At 51.3% G+C, this 19,247-nt stretch overlaps 1 protein-coding gene across 3 annotated transcripts; it reads left to right on the plus strand.

Moving 5' to 3' along the window:
* Positions 1-3,605: 3,605 nt before the first annotated feature.
* On the plus strand, positions 3,606-17,615 carry IGFBPL1 (insulin like growth factor binding protein like 1). 3 transcript variants are annotated; one of them, XM_058523544.1, is made up of 5 exons: positions 3,606-4,090; positions 12,616-12,725; positions 13,441-13,557; positions 15,196-15,331; positions 17,354-17,615. In XM_058523544.1, exons 1-5 carry the CDS (start codon positions 3,643-3,645, stop codon positions 17,359-17,361), a joined length of 819 nt encoding a protein of 272 aa, XP_058379527.1. In that variant the 5' UTR covers positions 3,606-3,642; the 3' UTR covers positions 17,362-17,615. The 3 variants fall into 3 exon arrangements, with proteins under 3 accessions (XP_058379527.1, XP_058379528.1, XP_058379526.1); XM_058523545.1 differs by having other exon boundaries at positions 15,196-15,292; XM_058523543.1 differs by lacking the exon at positions 17,354-17,615 and having other exon boundaries at positions 15,196-15,345.
* Positions 17,616-19,247: the final 1,632 nt, after the last annotated feature.

A 19,247-nucleotide genomic window follows, 5' to 3' on the forward strand; every position in this document is an offset into this window, starting at 1 on the left:
CAGGATAACCAAGAGAATATGTTGAGAGAAGAGACTGAAGTCAGAATCCTGGGAAACACCAAGATGAGAAGAATAGATAGCGCACCTGAGTTATTCAAAGAGGTCAGAGAGAAGAGGCCAGGGAAGTAAAAGAAAAAAGCAAAAAAATGGCTTCACAGAAACCAAAAGGATAAGATTATTTTAAGAAATGGTGGCAAACATCATTATAATTTTCTATTTTATTTTCTCCCTTCAATTTGTATCCTCTTCATTCCTTCTTCTTCCTGGTAAGGCATTATGACCATTTTACTTCTGAGATGATTTTATCCTAATGGCCCACTTTATACATGCAGAAACTAAATCAGAATTTGTCCAGTCTCAAACAACTACTGCTTATCCTTGCTGCTGTCATTCAGGACGAAAACAGTCCTAGTCCAGGATTTAATCTAAAGCTAGATCATCTTCCTAGCTATATTTTAAGTAAACATTACCATCATCCTGGTACCATCATACCAGAAGATAAAAAGCAAAAAGTGGAGGGAAACATATGCAATAAACTGATTTTTCATGAAACAATATCATAATCCAGGTAGATCCTAAAACTATACATTTTTCACATGGTTATTACCTACTGATCTGAAATGGCCTGCAGAGGAACACAGGGTGGGTAGGCTGAGGGAGAAAAATTGCCCAAAGAAGAACTTTCTTGGAGCAGTTCCATCTTGTCTGGCCCCAGGGGAATGAAGATCTATGATGACTTACAGCGGCAGCAGGGCACTGGGTGGTGTCCAGAGGCCTGGTCTGCAGTAAAGAGAAACAATGTATCTGCTGGTGTAGTGTATACACTATGTATAGTGTATACACTATGTACCACATGAACTTCAGGTGATGTTTTTTCTTTCTCCACACATATTTTTAAAACCACTGTTACAGAGATAAATCTTCCAAAGGTAGAGGTGTATAATTAAGCTATATTCTATATTCCAAGTGTTTTAACCGAGCGCATTCGAAGATACAATTGGCTTTGTCAAGCGATTCATGAATTGGGCAGCATTCCATCCAGCCAGTAGAAGGGTGCTCCCTATCTCTTTGTTTTCAAGTCCTGCTTTGTTCATTTACATTATAAATGTTTCCTTCGCATTATTAAACAATCTTGAATTTCTGCATGCATACACAACTGCGTATTTACAGATATGCCATCACACTAGACATGCATTTTTTGACTGCTATTTCACTAAACAGTCTAGTACAAACACCTTTTCGTTTCAGTTAACCTACATCTCCTGCCCCATTTTCAATGGCCACATAATACTCCATTGTTGGATGTACTATAACTTATCTAGTCATTGACTATCAGTGGGCATTTAGGCTGTTTCCAATTTTTTTGTTGTAGTGACCAACTCCAGAGTGAAATCTTCACACATAGTGACTATTTCCTAAGGAGAGATTCCTGGGAGGGTACAGAGGGTCAAAGAGTGAGAGCACTTTAAAAGGCCATTCGAGGTACAGACAGCAGGCTCCCGGTTGAGAGTGATCATTAATTAGTACTGAGAGCTGTGTTGAGTGCTCTACAGACATTATATTTAGTCCTCATCACCACCTGCCTCTACCGTGTGATGCCTGATCATACCCATTCTACGTGGCTACTGGTAAGGGAAGAGCGGCAGCGGGCCAGGCAGCTGGCCCTGCTCTGACCACCACATAAAATGGCCTCTGCAGGGGCTCCTTTTGGGGATAAGAACATTCTCCGAAAGACTGCAAACTGAGAAGGAACTGGACTTGAAAAGCAAAATGGACACCCCCCAAGAGTGCTGTGGCTAGTCTTCTCAGACTCCAGGAGGCATTCTCCATCTCGAGGAGTTCAGAAAAGAAAGAAAACAGCACTGGGCAAATGAGGGCTAGCAGGTGATGGCGGGAAAAGCCACTCATAACGCCTGGCCAGCAAGTCCCTCCTTCTGTCCAGTGTCTTCACTTGGCCACACATCAAACTCCAGCAATCAGGACTCCCTTGGGTGTTTGTCTGGGTCCCCTGCCAGGACTGGGCCAGGGAGAGGGTGCACAGAGCCTGGCCCCGGGCAGGCATAGGTGCTGCATGAACAAAGAACTGACTGCAGGGACCTGTTCCATTGTGTCTTTCCAACACGCACTCCCCACTAAGCCACAGACACGATGACATTTGTGCACCAGGACATCCATCAGAGTATTATTTATAGAAACAAAAGTATGGAAAACAGGGGCCGGCCCAGTGGCACAAGAGGTTAAGTGCGCACGTTCCGCTGCGGCGGCCCGGGGTTCGCCGTTTTGGATCCCAGGTGCGCACCGACGCACCGCTTGTTAAGCCATGCTGTGGCGGCGTCCCATATAAAGTGGAGGAAGATGGGCATGGATGTTAGCCCAGGGCCAGTCTTCCTCAGCAAAAAAGAGGAGGATTGGCATTGGATGTTAGCTCAGGGCTGGTCCTCCTCACAAAAAAAAAAAAAAAAAAAAAGTATGGAAAACAACTGATTAAATAGCTACAGTTTTTGTGCCATTCAACACTGTGCCAAGTTAAAAAGCACGAGGTCAATCCAAAATATATCACCATCTCATCACAACCAAAGTCACTGCTGACTGTGACATGCACCATGACTTTATGTCGCATTACGGGAAAAAAGCCAATTAAACTATGCTTCACTGATTGTACAAGAACCGCAATTTCAGATAGTAAGATGTGGGGAAATACCATAGGTGGAAAAACCAGGTGCAGAGTAATGGTAGGGCATGCTATTGTGTGTGTGTGTGTGTGTGTGTGTGTGTGTTTAAAGGAAGGGGCTATACAATCACTTGTGCTTTTATAGGTATACAAAACTGGAAAGATACACAAAAACCTGATAATAAGAGTGGCCTCTTGAGATTGGGTTGGGGCATTGGGACACAGGGTGGAAGGGAACCCCTCTTTTCATCATTACATCTATTTGTAAACTCTGACATTTTAAACTATATTCCCTTTTTAAAATAAAACTTTGGGGCTGGCCCCGTGGCGCAAGTGGTTAAGTTAGCGCACTGCACTGCAGCGGCCCTGGGTTCGCCAGTTCGGATGGGGGCACGCACAGAGGCACTGCTTGTCAAGCCACGCTGTGGCAGCAGCCCATATAAAGTGGAGGAAGAAGGGCACGGATGTAGCCCAGGGCCAGTCTTCCTCAGGAAAAAAAAGAGGAGGATTGGCAGATGTTAGCACAGGGCTGATCTCCTCACAAAAATAAATAAAGAAATAATATAAAACTTTGAAAACTACTACATGCAAAAGAAAAGAAAGAAAAGAGCCCATCCTTCTCGATTAACGGGCATAGTATTTGGAGCCTGCCTTGGATTGGAAACCGTACACCCAGTTCTAGCTCCCCCAGAGCGACCTCAGGCAAGTTCCCGCCCCTACTAGGTCTCCAAGAACGACCGGGTGTCGGAGAGCGGGTCGAAGAGCGGGTCTCGGGACATCCCTCCAGCTAGGAGCCCCGGGCAGGCCGGGAGCCCACCGCGGCGCTCTGGTCCCGGGGCCGCGCAGCCGTCTGCGGGCGCCCCGCGGTGCAGGCCCGGCCAATCAGCGGCCGCGGGGCGGGCGGGGTGGCTGCGCCGCGCGCGCAGAGCAGAGCGGGAAGCAGAAGCACCACTGGCGTCCCGGAGCAGACCATGCCGCGCCCACCCGTGCTCTTCCCGCTGCTGCTTCTGCTGCTGCCGCCGCTGGCCCCGGGCCTTGGGCTCCGCGGCGCCGGCGGCCGGCGCCCCCAGTGCGGTCCGTGCCGGCCGGAGCGCTGTACGGCGCCCGCGCGCTGCCCCGCGCCCAGGATCGCGGAGCGCGACGAGTGCGGCTGCTGCGCGCTCTGCCTGGGCGCCGAGGGCGCGAGCTGCGGAGGGCGGGCCGGCGCGCGCTGTGGCCCCGGGCTGGTGTGCGCGAGCCGCGCCGCGGGGGCGGGGCCCGAGGGCACCGGGCTCTGCGTGTGCGCGCAGCGCGGCGCCGTCTGCGGTTCCGACGGCCGCTCCTACCCCAGTGTCTGCGCGCTGCGCCTGCGCGCCCGGCACGCGCCCCGCGCGCACCCCGGCCACCTGCACAAGGCGCGCGACGGCCCCTGCGAATTTGGTGAGTCTGGCTTCCGCCCCAACGTGCGGCAGCGGGTGGAGAAAGAGGGACCCCAACTGTTTGGGGTGTGGGGCGAAGGATCCCCCTTGCACCGCGAAGAACAGCGCTGCCTGGGCCTCAGTTTTCCTATTGGGAGCAGGGTTTCTTATCTGGCCAGGAGCTCAAGGAGACTGGGGCAGGAATCCACACCCTGCACCCTCCGTCACCAAGCTCATGGAGACACCAGCCACCGTGCTGGTCGGACTGTTGGTGAGCCTGCTGTCCGTTTTGGTGCTTAAGTACTTGCTGATGCAGTTACTTGCAGGCCTGGCATGTTTGCCTCCACAAGACTAGGAGTTGGGGACGGGGAGGGGGGGGTGGTAATTCCCACTGGGTCCCAGTCCCCAGGTTGTGGCACCCCGGGGGGAAGTTGTTTGAATGGGGAGGGAGGAAAGGTGAAGATGCCGGAGGAGGAGGAGCTCCAGACCTCAGGAGGCCCTAGTCACCGGACCAGAACACCAGGGCTGGGGCCCTGCTGAGGGGCGCGAGGGAGCTCCCGCCCAGGACAGGTAAGACCTTTGGAGACCTAGACTCTGAAAAGATGACGGTGCCCTCAGGGGCAGACCCAGGTTTTGTGGGGCTAAGGCCTATTTAATTTGGAGGGTCCTGCTTTAAAGAAAGAAATCGAAAATTAATCATTGCTGGGAACCTAGCAACTCAGCTTCATTAACATCGCAGTCAAGTCGCCTGTGGGTACCATTGTTGTCCACCCTCTTTACGTAATTTTACAAAATCAAACGAAAATAACCAGAACATAAATACAGGGATGTCTAGCGAAGCGCCCTGCGGGCCAGTTAGGTTTTGGAGAACTGCCCCTGTCTATGTGGCCTGGAGGAGGCACTGGAGAGTTTAGGGTCAGGGAGCTTGTGGCCCAAGAGCCCCAGGAAGTCCTGCTTGGGACTCTGGCCTGGACCTGAGACCAAGTCCAGACCTAGATGCCTAAGTCAGTGTAATGACTTCAGCTCCAACAAGGAAAGCTTGGGGGTGGGAGGAGGCCTTTCCCAGACCTTGGGAAGTTTCTAGTTTTATTTCCCCCCAGGCATTCCAGGTAGACGCACTGAAGTCCAGGAGTCCCAACAGGTTGTTGGAGATGGGGCGGGAAGGCTCCTCTTCCCGGAAACATGAAAACAATGTGTGGCCCGTTGAGGAGGCCGAGGCAGTCCCGGTGCACAGGAGAGTCACTGTTGGCTGTTCCTGGTTGGGGCTCCCCATGCTGCTGCTGGCTCCTTGAGCAACCTTGGGCTGGTCCCTTCCCCCTCTGGGCAGTGTCACCCCCTGTCCCTTCTACTCTGAACATTTGCTTCTGCCCTAAGGCATTTAAACAGTCCTGTCTCCCTCCTTCTAGTTCCTGTCACTTGTTCTTACAGTCTGCTTTCCTCAGCAGTTATTCACAGGCGGTTCTCTTTGTCTGCAGACAGGTAACACTTTCCCTCCATGTGGGGAGACAGAAGTGCTGACCAGGTCCCCAGAAGCTGACCAGCGCTGACGGTCTCAGATGATTTCTCCCTGGAGTGATATTCTGTTCCTGAGAGGGCCACCCTAAAGGCATTTAGACTAAATCTGCTATGCTGCAGAGGAGACTGAGACCCAGGGGGCAGGGGACTTGTCCAGGGTGACCAGTAAGGCCTGACCAGCTCCCAGGCCCCCTCACCTTGTTCAGTGCTCTTTCAGGACAGGACTTGATAGTGTTAAGTCAGGCAGGTGGTGGTTGCCATGGTTACCAGAATGCGGCCAGATGGCAGACAGAAACTCCATACCCCTAATTCATTGAAAATTACCAATGACAAGTAAATGTGACAGCCCCTCCACTCCAATCTATGGGCTCTGAGGCCCCCCAGGCACAGAACCCGGGCGTAAAGATGTTCACGGGGCCAAACGGAGGCAATTCAGAAGCTGCTTTTAATGATTCCATTAGTGACAGGCATCAGGCCTCCCCGGAATTTAGCTCTTCTTCCCCACCAGCGATTGTGTCATCCGCCACAGACCCGGGCAGTTTTCCTGTCGCTTTTTGTCCTGAAATGTCTGTGTGGCCCCTGCCTTGTGTCCTGGTGAAGCATGAAAGTGTGGACAGGGGGTCTTTCCTAGCTGCTGCAGGCGGCACCTCCTTCCATGCTGCCCTGCAGCATCCTTTGTTCAGAGAACACAGTGGGAGCGCTTTCTCACAATGCCCCTAGGGACCCTGGTTGCAGGAGAACAGACTGAGTCAGAGCAGCAGCCAGATGGCTTCAATATTGGTAATAAAATCACCGCTTCGCTCCTCGCCTCCTCACTTCCTCCTTCAGTAAGTGAGCTCGTGACTGTGACGGAAGGAGGTCTGCGTAAATATTTATCAGGCTCTGAGCAGGCTGGGAAGTATTCTTAGACATGCCTCTGAGGAGCATTGGGAAACAGTTTTCAGGCTTAAATTCTGACCTTTCCTCCTATGTTCTGAAATGCCCCAAAATGCCTGATAATGAGAGTAATCCTTTGATCAACACATGTTTATTGAAGACCCACTATATTCCCACATATGAATAATTCTTTACTATTGGAAATCACTTTTGCATCCCATGTTCTTACTTGATTTTTACAACTACCCTGGCCAGGTCCCACTCCCATTTAATAGAAGGGAAAACTGAGGCATGCAGAGGGGAATTCCCTGGAGCCCCATGGCTAGCTCCTAGCTGAGCTGGGCCTCTAGTGTGGGTCTTCCTGGCTCTTTTCTGATGGGGCCATGCATCTCTAGCCCGCTGGCAATCTGATTAGGAAGGTGCCGCAAACTGGCTACCCTTGAACCTTGAAACTTTCTTGGTCTGGATCCATCTTCCTGTTTTTCCCCCAAGGCTTGTTGCTGGTTTCTCTGTTGTGCCCTGGGTGACTGCTCCTAAGAGGAACAGGGACAGCTTCACAGAAGGGGAAGCATCTGAGAGGAGCCTGGAAGCACGGGGAGAAAATTCCTGGGCTGAGAAGGGGAGGATGAGGAGACACAGCATGAACAAGGCATGGAGGTGGGGGTCCTGTGGCCACGGTGGACAGTGGGCCTGCTGGGCAGCTGCCCAGTGGGATGGTTGGAGGAGGAGGTGAGGCCCAGAGTAGTTTGGGGCGGGGTCATTGCAAGTCTTGAGTGCCAGGCTAAGGGGTGAAGCTTCATTCTGTACTAAATTATTGGTTCCATTTCTCGACTGTAAGATGGCATGGCATTATTATTATTACTGTTATTATTGATGTTATTCTTGCTATCATTACTTTAAACAACTATGTTGTCTATAGATGCAATTTGCTAACGTTGGGAGGGGGTTGGGATCCTGCAGACAGCAGGTTGATGTCGTGTTTTGAATGCTAAATTAGATAGGAACAGGGTCCCGTGCCATTGCCCACCAGGGCACTGAGCCCCAGAAGCTCCCATGAGCTCTTGAATCCTGAATCTTAGAAAATTCACCTCGGTTGAAATTCCAGCCCCACTTAGAAATCTCAGTCTGTGTGAGGCGCATGTTACCAGGTAACCAGGAGAGGCAGCGAGTGCCACTTTGTGAGAGGGACAAAGAAGGGGGCCTCGCGCTCAGCAGCCTTCCATGCAGAGGGAGGGGGTGTGCAGCGCAGGCTGCAGGGAGCGGGATTAAGCTGTTCCTCGTTCCACTTCGTAACATGACTATTAGCGTAAATTATCAGGGCTGTTCAGTGCGTTGATTGTTAAACTCTCTGGTTGTGCGCTTTTTCATAGGAGCAGATGGGGTCCTGAGGGAAGTTTTGATATTCTTTCTTTCCCCAGCACCATTAACTTTAAAGAAATCTCAGAGGCGCTTGGGAAGATCTTCCTTCCAGCCATCAAGGACATGCTTAGTTGACGGGGCGGGGGGACACATCAACCCACGCTGTAATGATAACATCGATCCCTTTCATTTGTACAGATCCACGCGGTTAATGATGCAGTCACACCCATTTTCTCCCTTCACCCCGGAGGATGTGGGGCCCCAGTCGTTATCTTCATTTGCAGATGAGGAGGAAATGGTTGGCGACTACCCCCCCCCCACACCACACTTGAGTTTCCCTTGGCACTATTTCGCCCACCCACAGTGCTGCCCCTGTGGCTGCACACCTGGGTGACGATTCTGTTACCTGATGGGTGGATTTGTGCCATCCTGGCATTTCCAGGGCTGTTGCTGGCACCAGCAGAAGGAAACAAGTATTTAGCAAGGAATTGCTAGAGAGATGAAGCTGGCACATTCACGAACTGGCCTGACCAGCCGCATCTTCCCTCGTGAAAGCCACATTACTCTTGTCAAAGGCAGGAGAAGGAAAGCCCTGGCTCTTCCAGGGGTGTGGCTGCTCTGGCAACATAAGGTGGGAGGCTGTGGCCTAAGCTTGCCAGAGTGAGGGCCCTGGGCCGTGGCCTCTGGAGCCTCCGGGCAGGACTCACCGATAGGCCTGCTCACCAGAGGCCGTAGAGGGTCTTGAGCAGGCAAGGCACCTCCCAGGAGACTGCCGTGGGGTAGCACAACCTGCCAAGTCCTCAGGTCTCTCCATGGAAGCCTTTTACAGTTTGCAAGGGGTCTTGTAACTGTTCCTCATAACAGCCTGTGGGGAGGGGTGGGGGGAGTGGACTCCTGTGCCCATTTTCAAGAAGAAGAAACTGAGGCCAGGTCACAGCACTGGGGTGTGGCAGAGACAGGATTTGATCCTGGGTTCCTCTTGCCTGTGGTAGCCGTGACGCTGAGCACCCCAGTGCCATACTCGAATGATCCTTTGGGGACAGTAGGACTGGGAATGTCCTGCTAGTGTTAAGGACACATGGCCCATTTAATGTTATCTTCACAAGCGCGGGGGGTGATGTTTGGATGGTTTCATTCCTGCGCAGAAAAGAGTTAATAGCACAGGCCTGAGACGGTATCCTTAGAGAGGCCTGCTGGCAAGGTTGACCCTTGTTTGGCATCTGGGAACTTGGATTTCGGGAGGGTTCCCACCATTCCCAGAACTGATGAGCGCAGCCCGCCATGCCTCAAGTGTGCAGAGGACAGCTCACACCTGCTTTCCTTCCGGGAGCCTGGATTTTGGTGTGGAGTAGGCAGAGGGTGCCTAGGTGACCTGCCCCCAGTAAAAATCCTGGGCACTGAGTGTCCAGTGAGCTTCCCCAGTAGAAGGCATTTCACACATGTTGTCACAATTCAACTGAGCGTGTCATGTGTGACTCCACTGGGAGAGGCTCTTGGAAGCCATGCTTGGTGTCCCCGGTCTTCACCCCATGAGCCTTTTCCTTTGCTGGTTTGCTCTGTCTCCTTTCCCTGTGATAAATCACAGCTGTGAGCACAACTCTGTGGAGTCCTTGAGTCCTCCTGGTGAATCACTGAACCTGGGGGTGGTCTCAGGGACCCCCACACAATCCCTAAGAGACTCTTTCTTATTCTGCAGTGGAGTCCACACAGATAACAGATGTTTCATTTTAAAAGTCAGCATGGAATTAATGGAATCAGGGTGCCTGGGTTCGAGTCCCTGCTCCTCCAGGCACCTCGCCTCTCTGAGCCTTCATTTTCTCATCTGTAAAATGGGGATAAAAACACCTCCTTTCCAGGGCTGGTGTGAGGATGAGAGGGGTGTGTACGTGGAAGTGTCATCTAAGAAGAAGGCAAGATGGTGTAGGACAGAGCTCGGAGCCAGACCCCTGGGCTCATAGCCTCGCCTGCCAGTTAAGGCTGGGTGACCCTGGCTAGCTTCCTCAGCTGGCAGCTGGTGAGAGTGTCAGAAAGATCAAACAGGTTAATCCCTGTAAGCAGAAGAAGAGTGCCCAGCACCAGCAAGCCCTCAGTGTTAGCTGGGGGCATTATTACCACTATTTTATTATGATGATGATCACTGCTTATAAAGAGCTAATATGGATAAAAATATTTTAAATTTAAAATCAGGTATGTTAAAATTAAAACCAGATTACTGTAACGAAGAGCAGCGTGAGGAAGTTTTTCAGGATAACTGTTCTCTGCTTTGGGTAACCAAAGTGGTGGTTACACGACTGTCTGCGTTTGTCAGAACTTAGACTTGTACACCAGCAGTGCATGTCAATTTAAAATAAAAATTTGAATGTCACTTTATTATCGCAGGCAGGTGGCTCGTTTGTAAAATAAATCGTATTTTCTGCCACAAAATCAGTAGCAAAGACTATTTCCAAGGCAGTCTTTCTTAATTGTAGTTATTAAAGGGGAGGGAGAGGGAAATGTGAGGAGAGAGAAAGATGAAATGTGATTTACTGGTTTATTCATTTAGGCCTGAAAGGGATTGATGAAATCTCATTTAAAATTTATGACTTTACATGAACAAAAGTAAAACACGTTGATTGAGTGTCCTTTTGGAATCCGTTGAGGGCTTTGAAATAAGATGTGGTTCTGATTGTTCCCACAGCGAGCCATTTGAGGACTGATTTGGGCTCCGGGGGAGGCGATGCTGGCGGGAAGATGAGGGTAAATTAGATTCTCTTTGTTGTCTGTCGCAGATGGGGCTCCTGCCAGGGAGCAGGGGTGGTGTGGTTCTTTGTGGCAGCTGGGCAGGTGGCTGGGGCGTGTCAGGCAGTGTTAGAAGCCCAGGACCTTGGCTCACAGGGGGACATTGGCCACACTCAGGATGAGGGTGGTGCTTAGAGGGACTCACATGGACACAACTGAAGGAGTGGGCTGATCAGGCTGAGGGGACGAAAGCAGCCTGGGGGTGGGGAGGGCAGTGCCTGTATTCAACGCCTGGAGGCCATCAGGGCTTCAGGGGGCTGTGGGCTCCAGAGGGCAGCCCTGGGGGCAACAGCTAGGCATTACAGGGAGGCGAGTTTTAGCTCCAGATGAGGACAAGCTTTTTCACCAGCAGAGCCCTCCAAGGATGGAAGGAAGGGCTTGGCTCGATAGGTAGTGAGCTCTCAGTCACTGGAGGCGTGCAGTGGAGGCCAGATGAGCACATCACAGTCAGGTCTTGTGGAGTTGGGCCCCTCCAGTTTGAGACTCTAGCTCTAAGACAGCTTCCCAGAGACTTTTTGGCACTGGCTCGACCAGATCTCTTTCCAGTCTGTCTGGAGGGGCCAGACCACTCCATTTCTGCGCCCTTTCCCTCCCATCCCTCCCCCACTGCCTCCTGCCTCTGTCTCCCTCCCTTTGTTCTCCTTTTTCATTGCAGCCTCCCCAGGTGGGCGAGGAACCTCTCCCTCTCCAGGGCTGTCCTTGGGTCCCCAGGCAAAGCCCCAGGGGTCCTAGACTCCGCAGTTTGATGGCCAGAGGATGAACGTGTTTCTTAATCCAGTCATCTGTTTACCAGACCTGCTCCTGACCCCGCCTTGCGTACTGCGGTCACTTAAGCCATCACTTTTCACACTCCCCACGTGGGAGGGTCAGCTTGGCAGCCCTGTGAAGCAGGGGTACTGTCCCCATCTTACGGATGAGCAAACCAAGCAGAGAGCGTTTCCCTCGCCAGGCCTGCACATTGCACCTTGCCCCAGACACCGTGGGGCCAGATGCAAGGGTGGGCCGAGCTTGCCGTCTAGTGCAGTTGAGACCCCGTGGAGGCACCTGGACTGCAAGGCAGGCTGTGATTCAGCAGGTCAGAGAGGCACAGACCCCCTGACACATCCCCTCTAGGCCTTGCGGTGTGGGGAGCCGTGCACCTGTGGGGCTGGGGGTGCATTTCCTGCAGAGGGAAGGCAGGACAGTGCGGGCAGGCACGCTGAGGAGCTGGATCGGGGGCCCAAAGCCCAAGGGGGCTGGACTGGCTTCTTTTAGTCCTAGTGTGAGCAGAGCAGATGCTGGGCACAGGGATGAGGGCAGGATGTGGAGTATCAGCTAAGAATTTCTATCTCAGATGCCAGCATCTCCCTGGTCCCACCCGGCGAGCCACACCCTCCCTCTCCTTTCTGTAATGTTTGGCAGCCTGGAACCACATTGTCTCATTCCTTGTCTGGAAAGGCGGCCAGGCTTGGCTTCCTCGGTCCCTACACCAGCTTCCCCACCTGGGGATGGGGGGTGTGGGGGAGGCCCTGTGTGGAGTCTGCGTTATGCAAATGGGCGTCTGGAAGGGACCTGGGGTCTGGGCTCCAGGCTGAGTGCAGCTGTTCCGCTGGCATTGTTCTCTGAGACGCCCTCCGGTGAAGGAGAACAGCCCGTCTGTTAGGAGACTCTGCCCCTCCCAGAGCCTGCCAGTGTGTCGTTGAGCTGTGAGCAGATGGCGGCCGGGGCCCAGCGGGGAGCGTGACGAGGTGGGAGCTCTGCCACAGCCGTGCTGGGTGACTTGGGGAAGTCGCCTTCCTCTCTGGACCCCTGCTTTCCTGTTGGTGGAACAAAGGTAGTGGGTGTGGACCCTGCCGGCCTCCTCCCGGGTCTGAGGAGCTCTCTCGTGCGATTCTGAGCGTGTTCTTCAGGTGAGGAGAGCTCTGCCCCGCGCCCCTCTCGTCAGCCGGCCCAGCAAGCCCTCCACCGGCCTGGAGGTTCCGAGGTGGGTGCCCGGAACCGGTAGGGCAAAGGCTGTGTTCCCTTGTCGTCTTCTTCCAGCTCCCGTGGTCGTCCTTCCCCCTCGGAGTGTTCACAACGTCACCGGGGCACAGGTGTACCTGTCCTGCGAGGTGAGGGCTGTGCCCACACCCGTCATCACGTGGAGGAAGGTATTTGTATCCAAGAACTCATGTGTGTGTGTGTGTATGTGTGTGTGTGAGTGAGAGAGAGAGAGAGAGGTGTAAATGTGTTTTCTTTTAAGTGTGTTTGTGTGTATACCTTTGTATGTGATCAGAGGATTTAAAAAAGATACCTTATATACCACTCCTCTGCCTCCGTGTTTATGCCTCAAAACTTTTACCCTAGAGCTCTCCTCAGAGAAGGGGAATTGCCATCCTTCCTGTGTCACTTGCTCCCTCAGCCACTAGCTGTCCGGAAAGTTCTACTGTTTATCTAGCCTAGATCAGCAGGAATGACGTCAGAGCCTACTTCACTGGATCTGGGGTATAGAAAGCCTTCGCTGGTGGCAGATGACCCAATCTTATTCCCAAACTGGATCTTCCTGCAGATCAGTTTTTGAGAGACTGGCTTGGATCACAGCATATGTTGTCCCCTCGTTGGTCTCAAGGGTCTTGAGAAGAGCCGTGACATTCTGAACTGCTTCTGCGAGATAGTGGTGGTGTCCACATCTTCACTGTCCAGCAGGGGGTGCTGTCTGCACATACATTTATGTTTAAAAAGCGACTGACGTTTTAATAGGAATAAGAGGTACAGGGTGTCAGCCTTTGAGTCAGTGGGAAGATGAAGACAGCGAGGCTACCGTGGGGTGGTCCTCATGCAGAGATGCTTTTGCTAAACCACGCCTGGTTTTTCTGTCCTCCGTAGGTCACACAGTCTCCCGAGGGCACCCAGGTGCTGGAGGACCTGCCTGGGGACCACGTCAATATAGGTGTCCAGGTGCGAGGCGGCCCTTCTGACCATGAGGCCACGGCCTGGATTTTGGTGAGCATCTCATTTGTTTAGGATTACTGGCTATTATTGACCAGCTTTCATAAAGCACCCTTTATATTTCTATAACATGTGACATGTTTCAAAGGTGCTGTTAGCCATTTCTCATTGGGCCCTGCAATTACTGTGCGGAGAGGAGGGCAGGCAGTGTGACCCTGAGAGCATGAGTGATCTTCAGCGGTAGGCAGAGTTAGGGCCCCGGAAAGGTGTCCACGTCCTCATCCCCAAGACCCATAGATATGTTATGTTATATGGCAAGAGGGGGTTAAGGTTGCAGGTGGAAGTAAGGTTGCTGACCAGCTGACTTTAATAAGGAAGTGATCCTGGATTATCTGGGTGGGCCCAGTGTAATCACGAGAGTCCTTGAAACATGGGAGAGGGAGGCAGGAAAGAGCCAGAGAGATGGCAGTGTGAGAAAGACATGACCCGCCATTGCTGGCTTTGAAGGGGACTACAAGCCAAGGAAGGCCAGCGGCCTCTAGAATGGAAAGGCAGGAAACGGACTTTCCCCTAGGGCCTCTAGAAAGAAGACAGCCCTGCTGACACCTTGATTTTAGCCCAATGAGACCCACTTGGACTTCTGACCTCAAGAACTGTAGATAATAAATTTTGGTGGTTTTAAGCCATTAAGTGTGTGGTAATTTGTTACAGCAGGCACAGGAAGCTACTACACTTGCCCAGGACCACATGGCTGGGAAGAGGGAAGACGGACGTTCACACCCTCCTCCCGGGCTCCTCCATGCCACTTGCAGCAGTGTTGCTAAGACGAGGCAATGCCGTGTGTTTGACAGAGTGGTGGAGTGACGCGACGGGGGTCCATGTTGGTCTAGCCACTCTACCTCTCTGAGCGTCAGTGTCCACAGCTGTAGACAGAGGGCTTTGGACTGGGCAGCGTCCAAGGGCCCTGTGACCTGCCTGCGAGTCTCCTGTAATATGAGGAAAACAGGGCTCCCCCTTCCCGCATGATGGGCCTGAGCTCAAAATGAGAAGGTGTGCACAAACCCTCTCCAGTCTGTAGAGTGACTCACAGGTTCTTGTAACAAGAGAAAGCAGAGAGGAGAGAGCTGGTTGTGGATCTGCGCTGCAGGGGCATGTGAACAGGCTCCCTCTGAGGCTGTCTTCCTTATTGTCTCCCGTCTCCACGAGGTCTGGTGACTTCTCCACCCAGCTCAGACACTCAGGATGCAGTTGGGTCCACGGCTTTTTCAACTCAAGCACATTCCCCCACTTTATTACCAGAAAAGTGGGAGAAAGGGTGTCTCTGGTGTTACTTCGTAAAGTGCTGCCTCCATCGGGAGCACTTGTGGGCCGTTCCTTGGTCAGTAGATTTTTGTTCTTTTAATTTGCAGTATTTTACTTACAATCTATACCTGTCACCTTCAATGAAAGGACCAGGTAGCTCCCAGTAAAAGGCAGGAATGCAGAGGAAACATTAAAATGAGAGCCAGGATAGAGAGGGTGCTGAGAAGGAAATTTAACTCTTTCCTGGCAGGCAAGGCAAGAAGAGAAACAGAGTGAGCTCTATCTCATTTTGAAAAGGAGCAAGTGTTCAGATGTATCATTAAGAACTAAATAAGGAAATGATTTTTCTGTGCCATATATAACTGTATAAACTGCCTGTTTTGTTTCTAGATCAACCCTCTGAGGAAGGAAGATGAAGGAGTGTACCAATGCCATTCAGCCAACGTGGTTGGGGAGGCCCAGTCCCACGGCACGGTGATGGTTACAGGTCTGAGTAAACACCAGGTCCTCCGCTTCCCAGCTCTAGGTGACTGCGTGTGACGGACTCATGTGCATGCTCTAAGTCATTTTCAGTATTTATACGCCTGTGTCACAAGAGACTGAGATGGCTTATAAGATGTATAATAAAAAAGAAGAAAAACACATAAATCGAGGAAACCAGAGGAATGCAAAACAAGAGTAGGAGCATATTACGATTAGCAGGTAGACTCTCTAGTATGTTCTTCTGGGCCTCCCACCTCACATGCAAAGTCAAAAACTGTGAACATTGTGGGTGTCCGTAAGGTGAAAAAGACCAGTTGTTTTTTTCTGTTTCTGAGGCTGAATGGAGCATTTCCTCCGAGTCCTCCTAGAGAGGGCACCGAGAGCAGACCTTGTCACTGTGACAGCACTCGTGTGAAAACATGCCTGCAAACTAGACGGTCTGTGCTTCATTCGTCAGTTCCCGGTTCTTCCTTGTTGGCAGCTCTGCTGTCTCCAGGCCTGGGGTCCCTGTCCTCAACACTATACGTGCTTAGCAGTACCTCTCCCCTGGCCAGGTGGCTTAGTCCTCATAGTCACCCAGATGAGAGCTGGGGTTGCATCTGTCACCGGCCACTGGGTGGGCTGTGAACTTAGTGAAACGAATCCCTTTATTAGCCAGCTTTTGCTGCTTAACAGCCCCCAAACCTCACTGGTTCACAGCCAGCAACATTTATCTCTTGCTCACATTCGGTGTCGTGGCTGTAGGTTGGCTGTGGCTCCGCTCCATGTGTCTTCTCATATTGGGACCAGCTGCAGGAGCAGCCCCAATGTGGAATATATCCTTTCTGGTGGCAGAGGGGACGAGCAAGAGGCTGAGCCCAGCACACAGTCTCATTTAAAGTTTCTGCTCAGATGTGGCATATGTCACATCTGATAAGTCCGTCATCCAGAGCAAGTCGCACGGCCACGCCCAGCGTCAGCGGAGTCAGGGGAAGTCTGCTCCTCTCACAGGAGGCCGAGGGCAGGGATGCATGATCCTCTTACAGGAACAGAGGAAGGGACAGTAGGGAACAGGCACCATCACCAAGGCCAACTGACAAGTTTTTAACAGAGCAGGAAAAATTAGAAACAATTTTAGTAGTTTATGAAAAGCAGAAGGATTTTGCTGTGGTTGTAATCCATATTATTCCATATTTGGCACTATTGTTGGGCACCTTCTGAGTACAAGGCCCCACGTCAGGTCTGTAGGGGACGTACAGAGACCAAAAAGTGAATGTCATCGAACTATAAGGAATGCAAAGTTTAGGAAATAAGGGGTGTGTATGAGTTTGAGGCGAGAGAAGCGGCTTAGAACTGGGGAAAATACAGGAAGGCTTCACTGAGGATGTGGCATTGGGGTTGGAGGATGGGTGGATGCAAGTAGTTAGAGCTCCTAGGAACCGGGAGGAAAATACAAGGTACAAAACCCTCAAATAGGAATTCAGCAAAGTTAGGAGACAGCTCTTAAAGTTGCCTTCCTGACACTTGGCTGTTTTATACACACACACACACAATATGTTTCATGTTTTAAATATATATATATATATACACACTTTTTAAGTGTATATACACTTAAAAAGTGTGTATATATATATATTTTTTTTTTGAACAGAAATAATCTGGGCTATGAGTATAGTCTATTATAGATGAGTTTTCAAAAGGGAGCCACAGAGAACCATGGAATTCAAGACCATTGCCACCGCCCTGTTCTTGAGTTCCCTCTGCAACATGTAGAATTGGCTAGCTCTCACTTGCGTACCTCCAGGGATGTGGAGCTCATCACCACCAGACAACCATCTTTGGATTTTCCAGTAGTTGAAAGTTCTTCCTCATATTAAGCTGGAATCTGCCTCCCTGAAACGTCCACCCATTGGTCTTAGATGTACTTCTTGGACCCCCACAGGGCCCTCTGCTCCCCACCGGCACCCCTGCTTGCTGGGGAGAGATTTAAAGTTATAGATCACTTCCCCCACCTTCCGTTTAACACCCAGTTGGTTGTGACAGAGCAGGCTTCTTTTCCCTAATTCTTTTCCCTCTTTTCTTCCAGGGTCTTAGAAACATTGATCACAGGATGAGGGAGAAGTCAAGTCATGGATCATTTTGCTTTGTGAAGAGCTGGAAAAACTGTGTTTGTGGATGACCCTTTTTGTATGTTTTTAAAAATTAGATGCAAACTGGATTCGTATGCAGATGTAGTTTTTAGCAGGGCAGACGTTAGGAAAACAGACTGCATGTAGCTTTTTTATACTGTTGAAGTGAATTGCTCTGTGCGAGTTCTTTTTGTAACTCCTCCCTCGTCATGGTCTCGTCATGGGGAAGGTCTCGTCATGGTACATTTGGAATTCTGAAGCTGGAGCGCGGCCTGTGTCAGCTGTGACTCTACCCCATTTGTCTCTGACTCATTAGTGGAGCTCTGTGATTCAGTGTGTTGTAGGAGGAGCGGGGAGGGTCCCGCTGCCCTCTGCCTGACCTCTAACTGCTGTGTGACCCAGACAGGTCCCTCCCCTCTCTGGGTCTCGGTCTCTTCACCTGTGAATGTGGCATTTGGACTGGATGTTGCCCATATTCCTTCGAGCCCTGCCATCCTAGAGTAAGATGGCCCTACGGAAAAAATACAGGGAGTGTGGTCTTAGCATTCTTTTTAAAACAGTATTCCCTCAAACAAATGGCATTGTTTCATACTAGGGTGTGAACAGCTGGTTCTAGCTCTTCTCTTCCTGCCATTTTCCTATTGTAAAGAGGTTTAGTCCTACATGGACACTTTACCAGACTCAGGGGCCCCTTGGCTGGGTGTTTGGGGACCAAGATGTCCACTTGTTAACAAGCCCAGCATTCTCTAACCAGGTGGGCAATGGAGAGCTGGCTTCTGGACATCAAATTGTAAAAACGGGGTCAGATGCTCTCTCTGGGCTGTGGAATTACAGTGTGGGAGAATACATTTAACTTAGAGATGTTTTGATCTCACCCAGGAACAAGGCTTCTTTCTTTCCTGTTAAGCTTCAGTGCATGGTTGTGTATCCTAGTTGTTCGTTTTAGTTCTCTGTGTAACCGCCACCACAACATGACAACTGACAGATGGGTAGTGTGGTTCCATTACTGGGAAACGAACCCGGGCTGCCGTGGTGAGAGTGAGCACTGAATCGTAACCGCTAGACCACCAGGGCTGGCTCTTTTTTTTTTTTTTTTAATGACGAAAGAAAGAAAGAAAGTATTTAATATCTGGGCTAAAAAAATAGATCCTCTAAAGTGATTAAAATTTTTTGAAAGTCAGAATTGGGATGTCACATGAAGTTAGTCCTTAAAGTTCATGAAGCCCTTTGGCACCTGTGGTCGCTTTCCAACTCCAGACGGCAGGCAGGGCGAGTGTGAATGTCCCTCAGCCTTTACAGGCGAAGAAGTCAGGCTCTGCGAGAAAAGCGCTTGCCCGAGGTCGGAAGGCCTCTGAGAAAGACCAGCACGAGGCGCCTGGCCCTCCTCGGCTTCCTTCTACGCCGTGGTGCTGCTCCTCAGGATGGTCTCGCAACTGTGTCAGGAAGATGCTGCCCCGTCCCCAGGGGTCAGGCTCTTAATCCAGGCTCGTCTCGGCGTTCACAGCACGCTGTCCTGGTGCTCACGTTGGGCGTTACATTTTGGAGTCCTTGTTGGAATTGCCTTTTCTGCCTTTGAGCCTGGCTGCTCCATATCTGAACTATTGGGGTGGCAACACCCAGACATACTACACAGCAGGAGACTGGCCTGGGAATCCAGAAACAGGAGGCCCATTTGGGTTCATCCCTGGCTGGCTGCGTGACCCTGAGCAAGTCCCCTTCACTTTCTGGACCTCGGTTTCCTCATTTGAATGAAAGGGAATAAAACTAGAGGGGAGTTTTCAAACTTTAAAACATTGGAACCCCTGGGCTGGCCCCGTGGCTTAGCGGTTAAGTGCGCATGCTCCGCTACTG

This window comes from Diceros bicornis, chromosome 28, assembly GCF_020826845.1.
Source record: "Diceros bicornis minor isolate mBicDic1 chromosome 28, mDicBic1.mat.cur, whole genome shotgun sequence".
Classification (NCBI taxonomy): Eukaryota; Metazoa; Chordata; class Mammalia; order Perissodactyla; family Rhinocerotidae; genus Diceros; species Diceros bicornis.